This window comes from Microtus ochrogaster, chromosome 21, assembly GCF_000317375.1.
Source record: "Microtus ochrogaster isolate Prairie Vole_2 chromosome 21, MicOch1.0, whole genome shotgun sequence".
NCBI lineage: Eukaryota > Metazoa > Chordata > Mammalia > Rodentia > Cricetidae > Microtus > Microtus ochrogaster.
This window is the reverse complement of record NC_022022.1, coordinates 18,762,721-18,788,009: the sequence shown is the minus strand read 5'-3', so window position 1 is coordinate 18,788,009 and position 25,289 is coordinate 18,762,721. Positions and strand designations below refer to the sequence as shown.

At 38.6% G+C, this 25,289-nt stretch overlaps 1 protein-coding gene across 2 annotated transcripts in view; it reads right to left on the bottom strand.

Moving 5' to 3' along the window:
• Window positions 1-948: 948 nt before the first annotated feature.
• Arhgap29 (Rho GTPase activating protein 29) overlaps window positions 949-25,289 on the bottom strand; it is a 68,425-nt gene continuing 44,084 nt past the window's right edge. Inside the window, exons 13-23 of one of the 2 annotated variants that reach the window (XM_005357215.2) lie at window positions 15,400-15,560; window positions 14,728-14,867; window positions 14,409-14,513; window positions 12,968-13,066; window positions 11,750-11,889; window positions 10,958-11,146; window positions 10,718-10,855; window positions 8,625-8,857; window positions 7,186-7,516; window positions 6,547-6,655; window positions 949-2,970 (exon numbers count right to left, since the gene is read on the bottom strand). In XM_005357215.2, coding sequence (XP_005357272.1) covers window positions 2,081-2,970; window positions 6,547-6,655; window positions 7,186-7,516; window positions 8,625-8,857; window positions 10,718-10,855; window positions 10,958-11,146; window positions 11,750-11,889; window positions 12,968-13,066; window positions 14,409-14,513; window positions 14,728-14,867; window positions 15,400-15,560 — 2,535 coding nt within the window. In that variant the 3' untranslated portion in view covers window positions 949-2,080. The remainder of the gene's footprint in view (window positions 2,971-6,546; window positions 6,656-7,185; window positions 7,517-8,624; window positions 8,858-10,717; window positions 10,856-10,957; window positions 11,147-11,749; window positions 11,890-12,967; window positions 13,067-14,408; window positions 14,514-14,727; window positions 14,868-15,399; window positions 15,561-25,289) is intronic. The other variant, XM_005357216.2, reaches the window with a different exon arrangement.

The following is a 25,289-nucleotide window of genomic DNA, read 5'->3' as shown; positions in this document are numbered from 1 at the left end:
TTTTCAGGACTCATAGCTTCTGCCCCTTCCCCCTGCTCATGTCCATTTCCGGATGTCATAGAACAACTCCCGGGGCTGGCTGCCGCTACTGGGTGGCAGGCACAGCACATACTGTGACATTTCTTTTTTCCAGAAGCCTGCTTACTTCTCCCAGGAAAACAGAATAATCTGGGCCAGAGTCAGGAAGCCCTAATGGAAGCGAGCTCTGCAGAGCCACTGGCAAAGTGGGGAACAGAGGCAGCTTTACGTGACGAGAGACTCACTGATTGGGTTGTCCTCACACACTCAACTGGAGTTAAAAGTACACTTTACCAGTCTTAGAGTGGGAAGGTGAAACTGTGGAGACGACCAGCTATGCACACCTGCATAACGGTATGAACATGCTTACTGTTCCTTCCTGAGCCACACACGTAAAAATGATTCACACAGTCATCTTGAGGTGTAGTTCACAGTAAGAATTTTTAGAGGAGTATTTGTTATAGTTGAATACTCTCTGGTGACACTGAGCGCTAAGAGTGCCAACCATCAAAATCAGAGAGCCCTTTTGTTTTAGGTCTAACTCTGCTGTGAACGTGTGTCACCTAAGTTCCTACTGCCATCAGTGCCAGGGGAATAACATGCTTGCCTGCACATACAGGTTGCTATGAAAACTTATTGAAACTTTGTAAATCTGTGAATACAGAAGGGGCTCAATAAATGTTGGCTGACTCATTTTAGGTTTTCACAGCAATAGGGTGTGTGGTAAGAATAAAAACAAAGTTGATTGTGAAAAAGCTGGTTACTCATCCCCCCAGCTCTGAATGACAGAGATGCCAACACAACTTGTCACAAACACCCCATGCTATAGTGAAGGGATGCATGACCCTAAGGCAATGGTTGATTACATCCATGTACACAATTTCAGCTGAGCAGTGTCAGACAAGCCATGAGAACCTCAAATAATTTAACAAGTGAATATGTACATATATTTATCAAATATAACAAGGTCATACAAAAGCATTAATAAGTCACACATACAAAAGGCTACTGTATTTGTTGTCCCTTTTACATCCTATTTTAGACAAAACGACGACACAGAAGGTAACAGTAATGTACAGGTTTGGAAAACAAGGGTTTTGTTTTTGTTTTTTTAAGACACATATCTGATCATCTACATCTCTCAAATTTCTAAACTCTGGGGATCAACTTAAATAACTCTTCACTCTCTTGAATAAACTATACATTTTCAATAATTGAAAGTCAGGTAGAAAAAGTATATAAAATGATTCATAAGTCAAAACATTTCTTATAAAAGGAACAGTTTAAACAAAACCTGGAAAATAAAAAGAGGAAATGTACTGAATTTAAAAACTTCTGAAAATAGCATCTTTTATGGACCACTATACAAAATATTTAAAGTTCAGAACTGTTGAAAAAAAATTTTATATAGACAAAACTAAAAGATAAAACAAAACCCTCAAACCCCTACCAAATGTATTAAAACATCTAAAGCCAAATAAAAGGTAACGGAACTATATGGTTCAGGTTTAAGTGCATTTTTTTGGGTACAGTTAAACCACATGTAAAAATTGGCAATTAAAATATAATTACAGATTGGCAAACCTATTGGCCATTATGTAAATATTAGAAGGTGAATTTCCAATTGAAAAATAAAAGCTTACATACAACTCAGAAGCACAAATGGTTCAAGACGTCCTAGGAAACTGTGGGAAATCACAGCACATGGCATCTTCCGGGAACTAGTTTCAGAAGGATTTTATAAATATGCACTTGATCTCACTCTGCACAGTAAAGCTCATTCCCCCAAGCTGCACCCCTGCTACAAGCTATCATATATTAAGGATGAATTTAAATGGATCATTTTATGGGGAAAATCAACTCTAAAAACTACGAATCCACGCATTTTCTTTACAAAGATCATCCAGCGAGGCATAAATGCAGTCTTGTCAGGATACTCTCCCATTCCACATGATCGACAAACAACACAATCACTCACACACAGCTTTGGCAATCCTATACAAAGGGCCCTGTCCAGACATTCCTCTCGCAAACAAAACAGGGTATCTGAGTTCTGACAACCCTACACAAACTGTGGAATTTCATCTTCGAGGTCCTCAAACTGCTGCATTCGTTTTAGCCGTGGTCTCTGGCAGGTTGGAGTCCCCTCAGGCAGCCCAGGCTCCTCAGAGTTCTCTTTAGGTTGACCACTTGGCTGCACAGAGCAAGTCGACAGGACCCTTGCGTCTGGGTCTGACTTCGCCACATGAGTCTGGGGAACATGCAGGGTGGCAGGAGGCACAGCTGCCAAGGGCACTGCTGTTTTCTCATCAGTCCCCCTGACACTGAGGCTGGGATTAGGCGGTTTGTAAAATGTTGTCCAGTGCTGGGGCTGCAGAGTTCTGGGTGCTCTGACAGCAGCGACAGGGCAGGAGTCCGAGGCCCTCCGCTCTGATGTGTCTCGTGCTGACCTGGCTGGTTCTGTGTGCAGGTTACTGGCCTGCGTGGCAGTACTGGAATGGTCCTCGCTACTCCCAACATTTGCTATCAATCCCTTCTCGGAGTGTGCACTGGGCACAATCATCGTAGTCTTGGCAGTAAAACTGTTCCGTTCATATTGCTTATCCCAGGATTTCTGTACACTTTGCTGGTCAAAGCCATTAACTTTGGAACTACTAGTATTTGAGTTGTCTTTTCTATGAAGTCCTTCAAAGGCAGGATTCTTGCCAAATCTGTCTGACTCTCCATTTCCTATATTCCTGCTGCTCTTCTCAGTAGGAGAACTTGCAAGAAGCAGCAGCCGATCTACAGGCAAACTTACAGGTCTCATCTTGGTCCTCGGAGAGTGTCTCTGCACACTGTTTGCTGCCCTATCAGATTTCAGAAGAAGTAGCTTGGGGCTTTTACAAACATCTTCCATCTTTTGGGATGCTGACTCATGCTCTCGGTCAAAAGGCAAATGTACTTTGTTGTCTGAAAAAGAAAGTGGTACACAATTAACACTAGAATCTGAATATAACAGACAGACATTAGATAACAAAAGGAATTTTAAAATGTCCCCAGCATGGTCCCCTCAATTGTCTACACAGAAGACCTAACAGTTCTTTAAAGACACAGTTTAAATTTAAAGTTCATTTACAATTTTAAGTTTTAAAAAAACCGCCATAAAGCACAACAAAACCAAAAACTACTTGTCTAGTAATTTGTCTTAGTGTGCTCCCCATGAACAAGTATTTTCTAGGTCAAAAGATTCAACAGGCAGATACTGGTGAGTTAACTCAGAAAAATTATACCACCTCAGCCCAACCAAATGCAGGAATGCCCTGAATCCCAAGATCTGAAGACACCCCAGTTGGTCTGTCTTTAGCTGTATGTATTCCACAGTTGAGGGGTGCTGGCCACAGCTCTCAGAGCTAGTAAACTGTAACATCCACTAGGCAGACTAAGGATGGAAAACTTGCTTTAAGTAAAACACTGTCACTGAATCGCAGGCAGTCTCAAGGCCACACTTTCTCACCCCAAGTGCTCAGATCCCATATTCTGTCCTTTTCAATTCCTGCAAAGGTGCTGCCATGGTCCCCAGCTCCTTGATGCTGACACATAGCAAATGATACTGTTCTGACTCTGAAGGAGCAGCTGGCTGTGGCCCTGTGCGGCTCGAGTCCTCTGCTCTGTGACCAGGTATTTTCCCACATTCCTGGCCATGCTGGACATGGTTACAGTGACCACCAGCATCACTGTCGGTCATCATCTCATCTGACCTCTATTCACCTTGTGAAAAAGATAATGACGTTTGTCTGTCTGTGTGCACATTGTGCACGGGTGCTCTAGGTGTTGGATCCTTCTGGAGCTGAAGCTCTGTGCAGCTCTGAGCAGCCTGATGTGGGCACTGGAAACGGAATGCAGGCAACTCAGAAGTCATTGTTCCCAGTGAGCCATCTCTCCAGCACCCAGATGATCTTTCTTCCCTGGTTTCCTTCCCACATTCATAGAATATGCTAAGGGACCTGGCTCACTGCAGTTGGCCTGCAAGAACCAAAGCACGCGCATTCCTTCAGTTCTGCAAGAAGAGTCGCTAGCGTAATAGAAAGTAGTGTAGGCTCTATGGCTGCCTGGTCAGTTCTTGGTTCTGATCTTCACTGGAAAGGTCACACTGTCTCTACCTGGCTTCACTCGTCACCTAGGAATACATGCATCTAAGTTGTCATGTGATCTAAATGGTCTAACAGGTACCTAGAACTATCTTGTATATAATGAACACTACATAATATCTTCAAATTATTTATGTTTATTAACTATTCCTAATTGGGAACCTAATTTCATGAGGCATGAAAAAAATAGGTTAGATTTATAAATCAGAGTTAGATTCAAATCCTATCTGAATAATTCATTAAACATATGACTTTTGGTATCATTTTTCTCTCTCAGTCTTTGACCTATGAGTGAGACCAACGTCATCTACTTTCCCATACAGAATTGCTATGAAGATCAAATCTGAGCAATGGAATGTGATATTAATCTTAACTGTCAACTTACTAGGTTGAACAGCAGACCTCCGGGGTGACTACAGTAATGTTGCCAGTGATAATTAGGGCCATGATGGCTCTAACCTGTCACGGGATTTCAATCCAGTTAGCCAAGGACTTGGGGCTCTAGGGTGTGGTCTTGTCTGTTACACGATAACTGACAGGCTGAGGGGAAGGCAGCTTGCTGCTGGTGCTCTTTCCCCTTGGGCAGAACAACTGTGGCAGCGGCTAACCTGAACTGTACCATTGTGTGTTTACCCCTAGTTTACATCTAAATACATCCTTTGGAAGCTCTCCCAGACTCTCGAGGATTCACACTAACTAACCCAATAAATGGATTGATCTCTTTAAGAGATGATTGTGTGTATGTACGCGGTAAGCCTATGGTAACCAGAGGACGACTCTGGGGTGCTGGGTTCTTTTGAACTCAGGTCACCTGACTTGTGTAACAAATACCTTTACCCGATGAACCAACTTGCTTGTCTGGTGTTAATTTCTTGCTGGATTCGTATTATAATGGCATTACTGGGAAGCTGTTACAGCAGGTGAGGTGCAGGTGGAGGATGTAGGTCACAAGTGACACGTCCTTGAGCACTATATATTACCCTGCCCCTTCCCGTACTGCTTCCTCTCTCTGCTTCTACACCATGACGAGAAGGCTCTGCTCCAGCACACTTCCCACTGAGGCCCGCAACCCTCTCAGCTTCCCTGCCGTCCAGCTGTTCTCTCAGGTATTATAGGCACAGCGGATGCAGGGCATCCAACACAAAAGTCAAGCAGGTTCTGTTCCCTGACATCTGATTACACATCACATCTGGATTATAGAATTATAGTAAAAAATGTAAGCATTTCCATCAGCGTGACAGCTACCATTCAACAAAATCAGAGGAAAGCTGCTGATGGAGAGATCAGATCAAGGAAATGAAGGGTGCACACTCAGGTGTGCAGAGTGCTAAAGGGAGCCCACGAGAAAAGCACATGAAAAAACGCTTGTAGTCTTGCAATCTAAACTTTTCTATATTTAGAACTTTTGTTAAAAATTTTAAAAAAAGCTTTATTTCATGTGTGTGATGTTTCGTGCATGTACATATGTGCACCACACGAATGCCTGGGGCCAGTGAAGGCCAGAAGAGGACATCAGGTCCTCTGAAAACGGAGTTACACATGATTTTTAAGTCACCACTTAGGTGCTGGGAATTAAACCTAAGTCTCCAAAAGAGTAACTCTAGCAAGTGCTCTAAACCACTGAGCCATCTTTCCAGCCCCACTTTTAGAACTCTGGTCTAATGCCTGAGAGCAGTTTGACTCAGCAATACATTGAACCACATTACAAAACAAGCTATCCACTAGCACGCTGCTTAAGACCTGTCTGCCTCGACTTAAATGAACAAGAAGCAGAAGTAAAACAAAAACAGAATTTTAGCAGGAGCACAAAACCACTTAGGATCTCTAAGGTATCATTTATAAATGTAAGGGCTGGGAAATGACTCAATAGTTACATCACTAGTCCCACAGTGAGGACCAGGGTACACTTTCTGAGAACCCATGTTAATGTTGGGGATGGCTGGCAGCTTGCCTATGACTTCAGCCTCAGAAGGTAGAGACAGGCGGTCACCAGAGCTAGCTGGCCACCAGGACTAGCCCCATCAGCAAGCACTGGGTTTGATTAGGAGACACTGCCTTAATAAAGAAGGTAGAAGAGTAATCAAAGGAGATTCCCAACACCAACCCTGGACATCCATATGCATGTGCCCACATAATATGGAAAATATGGATGCGCACACGCACATATCACACATACAAATGGAAAAAAATACAAGGATGTAAGGTACACTAAAAGGCAATTTTCTCAGTGGCTGGCATAGACTTACTTAATAAAACGTGGAAGTTTGGACTTTCCTTGGCTTGTGCTGGTTTCTGCAGTACTAGGGATTGAACCTGGGTCACTCACCTTGGCTTTTAATAATGATTTATTCGTAAAATTTTAATTTCGTACCCAGCTTCTTTTCATATGGTTACTCACCAACAAGAGAAGCATCAGATTTTCCCAGTGCATTTTGTTTGCGTTCTGATTCTTCAAATGATGGAGATAATTCAAAAGTTTTGCTCTCACAATCTCCAGTATGGAAATCCTGCCAATGGAAGAGAATGTTCACACTTGTAGAAGCAAAGTACATTTCAAAAGAAACAGTTCAAAGACCATTAATTTACTGACATAATTTACTAACACCATACAGTTCTAACACAATTCTGTAACAGTCAAAACTTTGGCTTAACAGAAAAATGTACTGTTCACCCAAGCCTGACAACCACAGTGTAACTCCCTAGAGCCAATGTAAAAGACTGGCTGTGGAGGCGTGTCTGAGATCCTAATGCATTTACAGTGCGGTCAGAGGCAGAGACCAGGAACTGCTCAGAAGCTTGCGAGCCAGCTAACTTAGATCATACAGCACAGTAGCAGAAACCAGACAGACCCTGACTCAGCACTGGGGGATGGTGAAAATCAACTTCCTAGGGTTGACCTCTGGCTTCTACCCTAGTGCCACACCATTCACAAGCCTGTCTTTTTGTTTGTGTGCATGCTTGGACACACACATACACACACACACACACACACACACACACACACACACACAATTTATTTTAAAAAGAAATAACTTACCTCCTTTGAAGAAAAGAATAGTGGCTTCACAGAATGATCTGAGTCTCTTTCATCTGGTGACAACAGAGGTCTTGGAAGATAGCCTTGATCAATATGAGGTGCAATCGCTCCTGTATTTGATACAGCAACATCTTGAGGCTGGAGGGACCCATCGAAGATCTTCTGTGAGTGAGTAATGAGGAACTCTACTAACCGCGCCTGGTTAGAATATTCAGCAAGTGAAGAGATGGTGACTGGAGCAGTTGTGGGCCTTGGCCTAATGAGACTTGGTCCAAATATCACCCCCAAGTTCTTAGAATTCATCTTGTTTTCTTCTGCATGATCTACCACCCTGCAAAGCACAGCACATAAAGCTTTATGAGACTTGGAAAGAGTAGATGGAAACCCTGTCTCCATCCTGTTTCTCTAGTGAGAGCCTGGTACACAGGAGGCACCCGAGGGACCATGTTGACTGCTTGAACGCACACAGGCTACAAAAGCCTAGGGAAGGGTCAAGGGTCAAGTTGTGAGAGAGGTCTAAGAAAAATACACATTTACTTGATTAAAATATTGACCACATGCCAAATTTGGCTTAGCATTTTTGTATTAGGATAAAAATTGAGCAAAAGGAATTACTGCTGTGTTCCCAGCATATAGAGAGACTTATCACTGTCAATTTCTTATAACCAAGGCTATTTTTCAAGCCCAGATGACTCAGTATTACACAGTGGCTCTCACATTCCGTTTCCTTCCAGCTCCTATCACTTGTTCCTATGACCACTCATGAAGACAAGAACCTGAGTAAAGGCCTCCACTCCAGCCCATTCTCCTTATTTCTCCCAGAAAGATCTAACAGGCAAATCCGAGCATGTAAAATTCCTCGTTCAAAAATCTTTAGTGGTACAGAAGCAAGATGGCACACTCCACTGTTAGGTATGCGAGATCTTATCAGTTCCCTCTGTGCATTCTGTAGTGAGGCCTAACCACATTACTTTATTTCCTAAGTGTAAACAGCTCCCACCTATCTGCGTCTGTTATCCTCTGCTTGGAATGCTCTTCTGAGCATTCTTGGACAACTAAGTCACTACTGAGTTCTTTAAGCCTTACTTGAGGGCTGCTTCCTCTGATTTACCCCACCTTCCTTTGCATGCTTATTGAAAAAATGATGCTATACCGTGTGTGTATGCAGGGCTGTAAGCCTACATACAGATAACAGAAATCCTGCTTCCATCCTATTTCTCCAACTAGAGGCAGGCACACAGCAGAGATCTGAGGATGAAGTTGGCTGCCTGAATGTACACTCACTCCCTTTCCTCTAACATGTTAGAAAAATGAAATTCATTTAAAAATACACAAATATACTTAAAACTAATATAGTATTAAAAATGGTAAAAGTTGCTACATTTTATTCAACAAAAAACTACCCACTAAAAGAGGTTCTACTTATATAAAACTCTTACCGCTTCAGATGTACTATGAGATAATGAAGACTATTAAAATTTGATGCTGGCAACTGTCTCAGTAGGTCTTTGCTCCTCAGAAGAATTCGACTGATTTCTATGCACACATGTGGGTGTTTTCTGTCTTCTGGGCTATCCTTTTTTGCTTCTTGCTCTTCATTTACATGTTGTATTTCTTTTGCAAGGTCTATAAATTCCTTGTATAATCTGAATAAAATAAATGGTTCTGGGAGCTGAAGGAATAAAATTACATTATGAATATTGTTGTCTTTTCTCCTGGTAGAATGTTAACTATTACTTATAGCTAATCAATGATTTATCATGTTCTTTTAGGTTAACAAGATTTAAAGCAGGCCGTTAACCATGTGTTTTGGGGCTGAAGAGATGGCTCAGTGGTTAAGAGCACTGGCTGCTTTTCTAGAGGACCTGAGTTCCATGCCCAGGTCTCACACAGCTATTCACGGCCATCTGTAACTCCGGTTCCAGAGGATCTAACTGGGCTTATCTGGCCTCCTTGGGCATAAATGTGATATAGACATACATATAGGCAAAACATCCACACACATTAAAAAATATTAACTGTATATGCTACTACAGATATGACCTATCAAGCTAATCTGAAATCATTGTCATGAATTAAGACATTAATTGACAATGAAACTCTAAACCTGAAGGTTCGACAAGGGATTTAAAATGCTAACCTATGTCTCTCTCTCTCTCTATATAGACATATATATATTCATTACTATCCCAAAGTTAGCACTGATTTATTAAAACTAATCTACTATAATTCACAGATGAAGCCACATGAATCAGAAGGAACAGACCATGTGAGTTCTCAGAGATTAAAGAGGGATCCTAGAGATAGAGAAGGTACAACAGTGGGAAGAGATGGAGCCAAGGGCATCTTCTACAAAGTACTGCGGAACAGCAAAAGCAGGAGAATGAGCAGAGACGGGGAGCAGATCCCAGAGCCAGCACAGGCTGCCAAGCACCCAAAGCAAAGTTTGACCTGCAAAGTGCAGACATTTACTATCTACACTGTCTTTCCATTTACATCAAGAGAACAGAATCAAAGCATTTACAGATGAGTAAGGTCCATCTTGTTCAAGGAAAGACATGAGCAAAACAGAGGAAAAAGACAAACAAAAATGTGGGGTATTTTCTTCACAAAAAGAAATCCTAAGATAGCAGCTGTATCTTTTGTAAATGGACAGAAGGATGCAGCTGGAACAGAACTCCTCAGACTGGTATGCTGAGGACAATAGCACTGCTCTCTTTGCCACTATCTCTTCAGTTTCACCGGAGATCAGAATGCCAGATGGGCTTGGTCCAAGCAGTTTTTGTACCTGTCTCATACCACTGTGCCAAATACCCATAACTCTCCATAAGCTTCTGCCTGAGGCCACTTACTTTACCCCATAGATAGTTTTCTTTGTAGCTGGCTCCCAATTGCAGATCCAATACTGAGCACAGAAAAAGACAATAGAGAATGGCCTACTTCCTGACCATATTTCTGTAGTTTTCTAGTACTTAGCCTACAGGATAGCTTTGCTTCTTGACCCAAATATGTACTTAAAGGTTTTTTTCCCTCACTGATTATCTAAAATAGATTTTTTTTGAAATATCAGGGAAGACAAAACTAAACACTGCTCTGTTCACTGAATATTCATGAAACAGTTTCCACATTGGCCTTTCCTTACAAAGCTAAACTATGCTTTCAAAGTCAAGTTCCTAAAACTTAATACAAACATTTCATGTTATTTACTTCTTTAGGTCCAGGAAAATGTTTATTCCTTAAATGGTTAGGAAAGAGCTTCCATGTGGAGTCAGGAGGCTATAACTGGACAAGACACATGGATATTTTTTGTAAGGTAGATTTTTTGTAAGGTCTATGTTTGTATACTGAGATGAGAAACCAGTGTTTTATTATTACTATTGTTAATTGTATGTCTGACTTATTTGTGCTATGACCTATATATCAGTATGGCCTATGTCAATGAAAATATATGTGTACAAAGGTTATGAACTGAAAAACAAAATACAAATCATGTTTACTGTTTCAATATGATGATAGATTATAATAACCTTACCTGTCGTAGGTATAATTTCAAGACATCACAGATGTCATGTGAACTGAATTCTGAAATGTCTACTAAGTGCATTCCATTTTCCAAAGCTTGGCACAGTTTTTCAGTTTTTATTTTGTTTCCACAAACACGGTAAATCCCCTTGAATAGAGAAACAAATTCTGCTTTAGTTCACATGGCCACTGTAGACATCTAAACATACTTGATGTGTATATTTCATTTTTTTCTTAATTTAAAAGGTACCTGGAGACACAAGGCTCTATTTTCAATTTCTGAGGCACATATTTTTAGTACAAAAGGGATGCCATCTGGTTCTTTTTTTGCAACTTGTATAAATTCTGCTCCAAATATGTGCATTTTCCCCTGAAGCTTTTGATGACCACAAATAATGACTAAATTCTCCAAACACTTTCGATGACATACAAGAAGACACTACAAGAAAATAACAGTTTAAAACTCATTAGCTCACCTTCAAACTATTCACAATTTTGCAAACTATAGATTGGTAACATAATTGAAAAAGTCTAGAGTGCATTATTTGTAATGTTTTGAATAGCCCTAACTACCAAACAAAATACAAAATGAAGATACGCTACAGTACAACTTATTAAAGGCATATTTGTAGGAGTGAAGAGAAGGCATAACAGTTAAAAGCACTGACTGTTCTTCCGGACACTGACATTCAACTCACAGCACCGCAGGATGGCTCACAATCATCTTAATTCCAGTCCCAGGGTATCTGACATCCTTCTCTGGCCTCCAAAGGCTTACACACATTTAGTGCACAGACATACATGCAGGAAAACCAGCAATATACATAAAGTAAAAAAAAAATATGTATTTGTAAAAGAACCTAATAAATAAAATCCTAACAAAAATGCAATGTATATAGTGAAATGAAACAATACTATTGAATGATGCATACATATGAAGATGCCACAACAAAACCTATCATTTTATATTATAATTTTAAAAAGTGGTAAATCCACCAACTAAACAAGTGAGAAGACCAATGCAATTCCGAACAGATCTCACCTCTTCACATTCAACGCCTGGGAACATTACGATGCCTTCACAATCCCGACATTTTGTGGGGGATCTCAACTTGCGAAACTTGTGAGTGAGAGCTGCCTTTGACATCAATGTTTTCTTAAATGCTCCAAGGGAATTGGGTCCTTGTAACAGAAACAGTACATGGGAATAAAAAGATGAAAAAAAAAATTAAAAAAAAAATATTTGTTCTGAGTAATGCTTAGACTTTCCAGTCATCTACATGCTACAAAAAAAACTATTGTCTGGGGATTTTTAATTTCAAAATCATCCAACTTATAGATAAAACCACACACTTTCATCGAATGGTTTAGCTGTACAGTCACCGACAAACCAGTAGGCTAATTCTAGGATACCATGACACGATGTTCTCAGGATGAGCAAGTTTATGCTTTTCTGACAGTGTTCTGTACATGAAAGTGTGTTTATGGGTGTCATTATATTCCTAAGAAAACTCAATTACTACTTCAAAAGAGCTAGTAACATGAAGCCAGCAAGCCAGCAATATGTGCACTAAAGACAGAACTAGCCTTATAAAATTACAGGTTAATACTAGCTAGCTATATTTTTAAACCATAGTGGAAGTCAGATTCTTATTAATTTGGGAAATTCTGCCCCAAAAGACAGACATACGAATGTACCGAAGATACAAAAACTTAATTTATATGAGTTTAACTCAAGTCATTAACTAATGGATTTGTATGTCTTTAGCACCCACAGCTTTCCTTGTCCTTGACAAGCTCATTTATCTGCTTTTCCAACTCGGCTTCCTGCCGTTTCTTCATTACTGTAATGGTTGTTTTGCAGTACTCGGGCTAGAAGCCCGGGCTTTGTGCACAGTAAGGAAAAGTTTTACCACTGAATTGTTTGCCCGTAGCCCATGCACTATTAAGAATGAGCTTTTCCAGAAATTTTCATGCACTGCCACCCTTTTAACAGAAAGTTGCCGTACTGAACTCATGAAAGAACACCACATACAAACTGCTATTCAACACACTGCCGGGATGTTTTAGATCTAGCAGCTCTACTCCTTATTCTTGTGGACAATACTTCAATCATCTAATCAAAAATCATTATCAATGCATACTTATAAACAAACATGCAGCTATATTTAAGATACATATAACAAAGTAATGATCTAGTATGATACACTGCCACTAAATTCAGTTGGTTTAGTGGGCTCTACTAGAGACGGATGAGTACCAGCTTCTGAAGGGGACGGTGGCTCCCGTTCATCCAGATCATCAGCAGAAGACATGGTTCCACTGGATGGAGTGCGTGGAAGTTTCCGATGAAAGTCCCCTAAAAGGAAGTTGTGGATACCATTACATTGAAGAACAGTGAAAATAAGCAGTGATAACATTCTTGGAATTACACAATTTATATTATTTTATTAGCTTTGATTGAAATTTTTCTACTACTCTCAAAATCTAGGTAACATTATCCATTCCTGACAACAAAAAGAATGTAACAGAATCTAATTAAAAGAAAAAAGAAACAAACAAACAAAAAGGCCGGGTGGTGGTGGTGCACGCCCTTAATCTCAGCACTCCGGAGGCAGAGGCATGCAGATCATTGTGAGTTTAAGGCCAGCCTGGTGCTACACAGAGAAACCCTGTCTCGAAAAACCAAAAGATTACATATTCTTATGAGATCTTACTATCCAGTTCTGACAGTAAGTACTTGAGGTTACAGGCATAGCAAAGGCAGGCAACATCTTCTACTCATATTTTAATGATCTTTTGCTACTAAATTATTACACAGTATCAACATGGAGATAGCTATTCACATCAACATGGGTGAAGGAAGTCAGCCAGACTTAGTGGCGCTATAGGCTGTAATCCCAGCTATTTGGGAGATTGAAGAAGGAAGAATACAGGACTCAAAGCTTGCCTGGACTATAGAATAAACTCAAGACCTGCCTGGGTAGCTTGGTGAGACTGTCTCAAAAAAAAAATTAAAAAATAGGCTTAGTGTATATGTCATGCAAGAGGTCTCAAGTCCAATCCCCAATACCAAATCAAAAGTAAGAAAAGGATTTTATTTTTATAGCATCCAGAAGAGAGTAAAGTTCACAAAATATGTCACCATAAACATTTAAACTAGTCATAGAATGATTTATTCTGGTGGGATTGGAGGTGATACATATACACACATATATAACATACATACGTATATACATACATGTGCACATATATATGTATGTATATACGTATGGTATGTTACTTATACATGTGTATCAATGGGGCTTCTCATGTATTACTATGTTCTGCTTGCTGGGTTAGGTGATGATTCCATATAAAGGCTTCATTATTTTCTTTTCTTTTTTTTTTTTTTTTTTTTTTTTTTTTTTTGGTTTTTTCGAGACAGGGTTTCTCTGTGGCTTTGGAGCCTGTCCTGGAACAGTTCTTGTAGACCAGGCTGGTCTCGAACTCACAGAGATCCACCTGCCTCTGCCTCCCAAGTGCTGGGATTAAAGGCGTGCGCCACCACCGCCCAGCCATTATTTTTAAATTATACATATGTATAAACATTTTCTTAAGTCAGAGATAGATCATCCTAAAAATATGCTTGTTAAAAATATTCCAAATGGACAATTTCAATCTTTCACTGAATTTTCAGTTAGACTTAAAAATGTATATACCTGGACTTATAGATTCTGAATCCAGAGATCTAGATTCACTGCTCCCTCCAGTGCTCTCAGAGTCACTGAACATCCCAAACTTCCATGATCTTATGAAAGAAGGACCTATGAAGAAAGAATAGTTAACAACTTGCCTATGGGTAGATTTCCCAAGGTGAAATACTGATATTATGTAAAAAGAATAATGATGGCTAATTATGGACTTTGAAGACAGCACAGTGGTTAGCACTGTAAATGATCTAACAGTAGCCTTAAATTTGGAACCGCATCCAAGTACCCTACTGTTCACCAAGAAGCGCTGCTCCAGTAGGAAACACACCTGTCATGTCGGCACTGTTGGAGCACCTGTCCTCTTCCAGCTTACTGCAACCGTCAGGCAGGCGCGCCACATCCTCTAGGGAGCCAGCAGGTCCGTATCCAGGAGTCTGGGGACTACTGCTTATTTTTTTATTTACATTCCTGTGGGGTAAAAGTAAATAAAGCTCAGAACTAATAGTCTATTAAGAAAACGTATTAACTTAATGAATAGAATAAGCAAGCTTACTAAATATGAATAACTATTACATAGTTCAGCTTCTTTTAAAGATGTGAATAAAGCCTTTACATAATGTGCACTTATAACAGCTGAAATAGGAAAGAGGTGTAATAAAATAATAGTCAATGCTATGATTGAACTTCTCTAATCTAACATTAGTGGAAAATGTAGGTTAAGTTTTTGGTATACTCAAAATATGTAGGTCATCATTTGTTATTCCCAAAGGATTTTTAGCACTCAGAGTGAAGTCTGTCTATGTGAAAATGGAAAGCTTCATTCTCAAGTATGGTGCATCTATTCCTTAAATGTAAGAAGAAACTAAGAAATAATATGAAAGTATTGAAAAATTAAACTTAATATATCAGTGTAAGAAAAGACAATTCTTTATAAACTTAGATAGGAACTCAGCAAACGTTTTCTCTCTTGATACCATTTCACCTATACATAAATGCTTACCCATCAACCTTTTCTTCTAGCTCACTTGAGCTTGTGGCTTTCACGAATTCACTGTATTCCTGACCTGGGTCATAGAGTTTGGCACTGTCACAGAGAGACTGTAAGCTGTTGGCAAGGGACGCAGCCTGTAGCTGCTGCATATGGAAGAGGTTAACTGTTACCTACAGTCAAAAACAAGACAGACATAATTCATGAGATACAAAATGCTATGTTAACGCACTTCTGTAAACCAGCAGGCCAGTACACAGGTCGTGCATCTGACACACACCACACTAAGTATCACTACCAGCATGCTATGCTGACTGTGGCGTGCACAACTTAGAATGGAAATCTAACAGCTAATCGCGATCAGTTCCAACAAAATGGGCTTTAAATTACAACCCTATCCTTGCTGGTTAAGAGCTTTAGAGCATGATGTGTCTGAGGATCCCTAACTTTGTACTTTGATGATTGAACCACAATTGTCTAAACTCCAAAATGATAAACACATGGGTGGGAGATCTTTCACTCATTAGCAGCATTATTTCAACTATTTTCGTTTTTTTTCCTTTTTAAAAGCTCTTCTCTTTGACATGAGGTCTTGTTATATCGCCCATGCTGGCCTATAGTGTTAGATATTTCTGTCTCAGCCTCCTACTTAGCTGGGTGGATACATTAGTCTACTAAGTTTAGACAACTGTCATTCCTACTACTTACAGTAATGACTATAGCAGTGGTTATAAAGCTCACATAATATGCCAGAGTTCATAAAATATCTTAGTTTAATATTAACTAACTTCAAACACACACTATACGTCAGTATATTATAGCAAATCGATGGGATACTCATCCATGTATGTATGATCCTAAGGGTGGTTCCTAAATAACTTTGTGGTAGTAAAAAAATATTACAAACGTTATATAAAAATGTCAATTTGTGCTGGTGAGATGGCTCAGCTGGTAAAGGCACTTCCCCACCCAAGTCTGGTGACCTGAGTTCAAGTCCTGGAACCCATGTAAAGGTGGAGGAAAGAACCTGACTGCAGAAAGTTGTTCTCTGCTCTCCACTCAAATGCTATGGCATGACTGTCTGTCCTCATACATGCACACAAATACACAACCCCCATACACACCAATGACAAATTAAAAACCAGCTATTGCTAATCCATGGAGTATCACCATGTATGTAGGTTAGGGAAGGCTGAAAATGGTCATGGAGGAAGAGCCAGGACATAGCTCCAGGGAGAAGGTCAACTCAAACCAAAGGGTGCACAGTGGGTGGGACACACTTGTGTTCCAGAAGCAGACAAAAAGCCAATGATCTAAAGCACACACAAGGGCAAGAATGGCAGTAGTCAGCTCAACCATTGAGTCTGCAGGATGCCAGCTAAGCAAAACACGGTCTCATTTATAACTTAAAATACCACTCTGGATTCTCTGTGGCTAATATACTTAAAGAAAACAGTATAAAAAATGCCAAAGTTTGATTAATGTTGTTTCAAAAAGACTACTGTGCTTTTTCTTCACCACTCAGGGTCTATCAGATGACAGGAGGAACTCATTCCTACAGTCTTTTCCAAAGTGGATGACACATTTCTCTAAGGATAAGTCAGTGATCAAAAGTAGTATTTGAAAGAATTAACAAAAGAAATTCAGCCTTTATTTGGTACAGTTTAATCCAATGACTGGCTATATTAGGGTAACCTTACACTAATGGTAAATTGAACCTGCTTGATTCACAGAGTAATGTATATGGGTGAGACACAATGATCAAGTTACTTATAATTTCTCTGTCCCAGAAATTTGAAAAAGTCAAGTTCAGTGGATCACCTGAGAGATCTTGTTGAAATGCAGATTCCAATTCCCAAGTCTGGCTTAAAACCCGAATCTCTACATTATTTATAGGCTACAAGAACAGCAGTGATGGGTCTGATGACCATGTACTGGGAAGAAAGAATGTCTAAACTTCTGTTTCTGCATCAGTACTATGTTTACTTGAGAACTAGGTAAGTTTACATAAATAGATATCTTAATACACAGACAGATATATATATACTCAATCACAGCTATTATCAGATATGCTTTGAGGGGAAGGGCATTTTATAAATATTTTATTTTATAAACTTGCAAACTAATAATCAAAATTTGACTTAAAAAATGGCTTACAACTTTAAGAGCTCAAAACATTTTAAAAATTTCTCACTGAGATGGAATGCAATGAAAAGTCCTGTTCAGAATCCACAGTAACACCACCTATCTAAAGATATGGGAATATATGACGATTTTAGGCACATTCCTTGCTTTCCCACTCATTCTTTTTTCCAGCCTGGGCTAATTCCCACCAGTATGGATCAGGTATGGATACACAGAGCTTTGAGAGAGGGCCTCTGTGGACCAGAACAGCCAAGGGGCAGGAAATGTAACTCAAAAGTAGGAAGAAAGACCTGTTTTCTCTGTTCCATCTTCTCCTGCCGCACTCCTCATAATCCCCGGGGCACAAACCTGGAGCAGTGATGGCAGTTACAGGAACTGAACCTATCTAAAACCCTGTAGTGATCACCCTTTAAGAGAGATGAACTGGGTTTAAAGATTGGTGGTGGGCTGTTGAACCTCCTGGAGCTTTTCACTCTTCTCTTTAGTCCTGCACCCCCACCCACCTCCTCCACTTAAGATTAAGAATTGCAGTCTCTAACTTTTTGGAGAGCAGACAGTAGAAAGCCTTACACTTCTGCTTCCCAGACAGACCAAGGTGACAGGCACAAACTAAGAGGGTGAACCCCTAGTTCAATGGTTATGCACATTTTAAAACAGCATTAGGATCCAGAGTCGAAACAACACTGGAAATACCTAGGATAGCATTCAAGTGTTGTGGAATGCTGTCCTCTGGGCATGACGTGGCCTTCTTGAACCCTCAGCAGCTGTGACTCTCCTCCCTTCCCCTTCCCAAGGAAACACAGGCAGTTAACAGTTGCTGGGGGTGGGGTGGGCACACAGCAGGCTCTTCTCCTGAAGGACATATAAGCTAACAGCTGCTGGGGGAAAAACTACTCCTCTGTAGTTTAGTTTCTGTGGTTGCCCACGCTCCTATAAACCCCAGTTAAACTGACCGGTTCACTAAACTAGACTCCAGTGTTCTTTTGGCAGTTACTGGTACTTTATTAGAAGCAAGCAAACATTTGCTGCTGATGTCTACCCAGGAAAAGTTAATATACAAAATTACTTGTATATTTCCTGATATTGAAATACCAGGAAACTCTTAACCCCTCAAAAAGACAGATACCAAGCTGAGGTAAGTCAGGCATTAGGATGAAGCCTTGATGGCAGTTGCTGTAATGGGCTGTCGAAGTGAGGGAAGAGCTGGAGAGACAGGGAAGTGCTTGTCTTGAGTTTAAACTCCAGAATTCATGTTTAAAACACAAGAAAACAACAACAAAAAACAAGTATGGTGGCCTTACACCCCAGCACTGGAAAGGAAGAAGGACCAGGTCTCTGGGGTTTGATAGCTAGCCATCCCAGTCTACTCTGGGAGAGACACTCTCTCAAAAGGAAAGAGTGGGTGGCCCCCATGTGTACAATTACATACACAGACACACACACACTCACATACATAGAAGGGGCAAATGAGTTTGAAACCTGGAAGGACATAAATCACAGAAAAACTGATGACAAGCAAAAAAAAGGAAGTTTCAGTATTGAAAAATAAAATTTCTAAAACAAAGTTACTGAAGAACTATATTGGAAAAGGAAAATAACAAAATAGAGGTAGTGAACTTGAAGGCAAATCAAAAGGACAATATAATACTCCTCAGCTTATAATGTGATTATATTCACTAAACTATCCTAAGTGGAAAAATTTTTTTTTGTAATAAAAACAATCTCACAGCATTTATTGTCACCTGATAATAACATAAGGGCCACTAAAACAACAGGAATAAATGTTTTGGACTATGCTCCCAACAGAAGACATCTTTAAAAACACTGCACTTCCTCTTCAATTAATATTCCGGTAAAAACACTGTAAAGCTGAAAAATCTTAATAGAACTTGTTAAGTTGGGGGACTTTATGTTTAATGAATACATATGTATATATACACACACACACATACATATGCAACAATTTTACAAAAAGGCCTGAATTTGAAAGAGAACAAGGAGGGATAGATGGGCACAGGGGTATGGGATGGTTTGGAGGGAAGAAAGGAAAAGAGGAAATAATATTATTTCAATTAAAATAATAGAAAAGCAAACAAACACCCCCCCACACACACACAACACACAATAGAAGACAGTTTGGTGATGTTTTTAATGCATATGCATTTTTTAATAATTACATACCCACTACAATTCAGTAAAGGGACTTAGATGCGCTAAGGCATTCCACTTGAAGTACTAAAATACTGGTTCTTAGAGGACTGGGTAAAAATAATACAAAGCTATGCACACTGGCACACTTCTGTAATCCTAGTACCTGGGCAATAAAGGTAAACAGGGTTGCAAGCTTGAGACAGTGAGACCCTGTCTTCAAAATACAAATTTAAGTATGCACCTGTTACTCAGTACCCACGAGGACTGGGTATCTATCCAGAGGACCCCTCAGATACTTCAAATCATAGATAAGTCTCTTCAAGAAAATGGCATATTTGCAGTTGGCTTAGGCTTATCATCCCATAAGATTTATCTGGAGATTACACATAACAGCTACAAATGCAATGGGAAGAGCTGTTACACTGCATTTATTAAGGAATGGCAATGAGAAAACGTCTGTATATATTCAATAAAGATCAAATTTTTGGTTCTACTTATTGCTGAATCCGAAGATTTGGAATTCACATCTACGGAGGCAAACTGGTAACTGCAAATACACAGCATGCAGTATTCATTTCAATTCTTAGTTCAAAAACTACAAAATTTAGAGAAAGAATTAACCCCCAAATATGAATAAAGCAAACAAGTTGGAATGTTGATAAACAGTTCAGATAAATGAAAACAATCCCGAGAGACAAAAGTAGATGAAAGGGGTTATAATTAGGAAGGAAATAATATGGCAGGTCTATAACTGTCCATGGGTTTATGTTACACACGAATGATAAACACTCACACAAGACTGTCAAGAGATGTTTAAAACTCAAGACTAAAGTAAATGCTATTTGGGGGCTATATAACAAGCTCATTTTAAATATGTTTGAAAATAGAAGGGAAAGGGGCTGGAGGGATATTGCAGCAGTTAAAAGCATTTGCTGCTCCTGCAGAGGACCAGGGTTCAATCCTTAGTATCAACAGTGGCTTAGAGTCATTTGTAATGCCTGTTCCAGGGGTTCCAATGCCCTCTTTTTTGACTTCTGTGGACATCTAGACACATATGTACAACACATACATACATAGAACACACACAGACACAGACACAGACACACACACACACACACACATATACAACACCCATTCACATAAAAAATCATTCTTAAAGAAAAGGGAAAAATATACTATGTTCAAATTAAATTAAACTGAAATAGCTGTATCATATCAAACTAAATAAAGACTAAAAGGCAAGGAAATTTACCAGAATAAAGAGACTGTTGGAGGCCTGGCATAGTAGCATGTGCTTTTAATCCCAGCACTTGGAAGGCAGAGGCAGACCATAAAAGAAATCAAAATGAGCAAGCCTTGGAAAGAAAGCTAGAATGCAGCTTTCTTTCCTTTGTGATCTCTGCTTCAGTTTCTGCCTGTTGGTTCCTGCCCTGGTTTCCTTGATGTTGGCCTACAACCTCTAAGCCAAAAAGTCCTTTCTTCTCCAAGTTTATTTCAGGCACTGTCTTACCTGAGCAACAGAAAAACAAACTAGGAAAGAGATATTTCAAAAGAGGAAAGACCAATCTGCTATGATGGTGTAACATTTGTTAATGTAGAAGCAAGTAGTAGCAGATTTCAAAATACACAAAGAAAAGCTGACAGAAATAGACACACAGTATGCTGAGGATCTCTCAGTAGACACAGTTAAGAACTATTCAAGAATACAGAAGAAATAAACCACAACACAGACTAAAGAACTGATATGCACAAAACACCAGCCAACAGTAAAAGAACACACATTCCTTTAAAGGAATCACTCATAATTGATATTTTCAAAGCACTTTTCAATTTCATTAATTTTTCCTCCTTCCTTTTTAAATTTTATCAACTTCTGTTCTTTTTTTGTTTTTTTAACAAAAAATTTAAAAAATGTAATAAATTTAAGAAGCCTGAAATCATATAACTAATATCCCCTTCCCCAATAGAATTAAACTAGAAGTTATTATCAGAAAAAAATAGCTGGAAAATATTCAAATACTCAGAAAAATCAAACAAGAAGCGTTAACATTACCCATCCTTCAAAAAGCAAATCCCTAGGGAACTTAGAAAATGTTTTGAACTAAAGGAAACTAAAAAGGAAAACACATTTCAAAATTTGTGGGCTGTAGGTAGTAATCTTTAGGAGGTAATTTGAAGCATTATAAATTTTATAGGAGAGATGAATGCAGGACTAAATGAAGAGCAATCATGAAACTTAAGAAAAAAAACAGCAAGTAAAAACTAATAAAACTTGGAATCAACTAAATTTTTTTTTCAGGACAGATCAATGAAACGCATGAACATATTGCAGACTGGGGGAGTGCGTGTAAAAATTATTAACATTAAGAATGAAAGAGGAAGCATCACTCTAGCCACTTAAGACAGTCGAGGGACCAAAGAAAGCGACAGCAACCATATACATACTACATACACAACTTGATGTATATGTGTCAAGTTGAAAGAGATCAATTCTATGCAAGCTATAAGCTACCAAACTTCACCTACGAAATAACTTGAATATATCAAAGAAAATACTATGTAGGAAAAAATTCTTTTAAAATCGCAACCCTAGAAGCCGTACATGCCTGCTAGATAAGGAAGAAATAACAAATTTGATAAAACCTGCTCCCAAACAAAGCTTAAGAATGTTTTCTCACCTCATTTTATGAAAGCAGATTACCCTAACCCAAACAAAAGACAATAAAAGGGGAAACAGAGGGAGAGGAATGAGAAAAGGGAGAAAGAGAGAAAGAAGAAGAATAAGAAGATAAAATATATGATTACGTAGAATAACAGAAAAAACTTGCAGCAACACAGAAAAAAATCTTAACTATATATGGGGCATATTCAAAGAATCTATAGCTACCATCCTATTTAAATAGTAAAAGACTAATGCTTTTCTTCTTTTTTGTCTTTCTTTTTTTCTTTTGGTTTTTTGAGACAGGGTTTCTCAAAAACCCTGTAACCGTCCTGGCTGTCCTGGAACTTACTTTGTAACCAGGCTGGCCTTGAACTTACTGAGATCCTCCTGTCTCTGCGCCCCAAGTGCTGGGATTAAAGGTGTGCACCACCAAGGCCTGGCCTAATGCTTTTCTTCCAAGACCAAGACTAAGACAAAGAAATCCCCTTTCACCACTCCTATTTAACTGACAGCCCTAAAAGAAAATTAAAAGATGCAATAATAAAATAAGTAAAAGAGAAAGACACACAGTTTGCCCTTATTGCAAACATTTTCTATGTAGAAAAACCTGAAAAATCTATAAAAGTCCCTAAAATAAAGGCATTTACCAAGGTTTCAAGATAAAAAGATCATGTATAAATTATCTATGATTCTGAACATTATGAAACAAGTGGAATTTGAAATTAAGTAGAATGGACATCTAAGTTATGTATGTATATAGGTCACTCTCAATAGCTCCCAGAATAAATATATAGCATAAATAAAACCTGTCAAAAAGTCTTATGCTTAAAACAAAATTCTGATTTTAAAAATCAATGACTTAAATAGAGAGATGTATAAACTCATAGTTAATTCTTCACAATCTGATCTAAGACTTAAAATATCCCACTGAAAATGTTGATAAGATTTTTTAAATATAGACAAGGTGATTCTAGCTATTTTATGGAACATTAAAAGACTTCAAATCTAACTCTTAAAAAGAATAAAATTGTGCTCACATATGATATTCAATATAAAGCAACAGAATCAAGAGAGAGAATTCAGAAGTATATACATACAAATATGGTCAAGTGATTTTGAAAAAGATGCAAACGTAATTTATTGGAAATAACATAGTGTTTTCAACCTGTTCTGTTGGGAGAGATAGACATCTGTATTAATTATGTTTCTTCATTCATCTATCTATCTATCTATCTATCTATCTATCTATCTATCTATCTATCTATCTATCTACCTCCTACCTACCTACCTACCTACCTACCTACCTACCTACCTACCTACCTACCTACATCTTTAAAAGCTGGCCAGGGAGAAACTGCACTTGAAAAGACAAGCGCTTAGAGAGCATCACATCTTCATATACAAGTCTAGTAAGTCCCAAGTTCATAGCCCTGACCAATGTGTCTATTACATCAAGACAATTTCCTCTGCCCAAAGTGAACAAAGAGTAAGGTTGGAAATCTCATGTCTCAAACTGTGTGTTCTCTTGTATTTACTTTGACTTTCTTGAGGGAGCCCCAACATTTTAGGATTTTTTCCTATATGTTGTTATTAAGGCACTGAATTTGATCATCCTGCCTGCTAGCTCTCAAATGCTAGGATTACAGGTGTACACTCACTACATCTAATTTCCAATAGAAGTTTGGAGGCAGAGGCAGGAGGATCTCTGTGAGTTCCAGGACAGGCAGAGCTACACAGAAAAGACTTTCTGTCTGCCAAAGCTGCCATTCCCTTTGTAATACTGTCTGTTGTATTTCCTTTTCTACTGGGAAACATAAGAAATAAATTCTTTCTCTGGCACTACCTTTTTTGTTCTGGTATTTATTAAAATCCTTTAGGTATGATTTTAATATAATGTCTATATGCCAAAAACAACTTCAATTCACATCTTGCACAAAGATGAACTCAAAATGGACTATATATGTAAGTGTCAAACTCTACCATTTTGAGTACAAAACAAAGGGGGAAACTCTCTGACCTTGTGGTAAGTGAAGTACTCTTAGACATAATATCAAATGCATGACCCAAACAAGATAGACTTAACAAAATCAAAAACTTCTCCCTACAAGATACTGCTAAAAGTGTAACAGAAAAGTTTTGAAATGAGAGAAAATATATGCAAACTCAATCATACAAAAATGACAACAAAAAAGTGATTAAAATTTAATAAAGCCAAATTGTAAATAAACTCTTGAAACTATTAGACCAGCTAAAGCATGTCACAATATCAAGGACACAGAGCTAGAATTCTAATTCTGATTCTTTTTTTTTCTCATTAAAACCAAATTTATTTTTAGTAAGATAATGAACAAAAAAGTAAACAGATATCAGATTGTGTACACATATGTGTTTTGTGTGGGTATAAGAACACATAAAATCAAACAAAGTGTGCATATGCACTCAGGAAGAAAAAATTGGTGGTAAACTATAAAATATACTAGAAATATAATTTGTATTTAGAGCCATGAAAAATATAAATTATGATGAAATACAGATTTTCTTATTTGAATATTAAAATTAAATGAAAAGAATAAGATAACATGACAGAAAATACAATAATTCAGATGTCCTTGCAATATTAAATTTTTTTCAAAATCTATCTATCTATCTATCTATCTATCTATCTATCTATCTATCTATCTATCTATCTATCTATCATTTATTCATTTATTTTACATCCCAGCTCCAGTTTCCCTCCCTCATCACCTCTCTTTCCCTCCCCTTTAATCCCCCTTTTTTACCACCCCCAATCCACTCCTCTTTTGTTTCATCATCCATTCCTAGGTTGAGGGACATCTAGGCTGTTTCAAAGTTCTGGCTAACAATATTGCATTCTGAGCCTGTAGATAATATTCTCTAATGAGATAGTGTGGCTTAAAATTTCAGATACTATATAATTTAGATA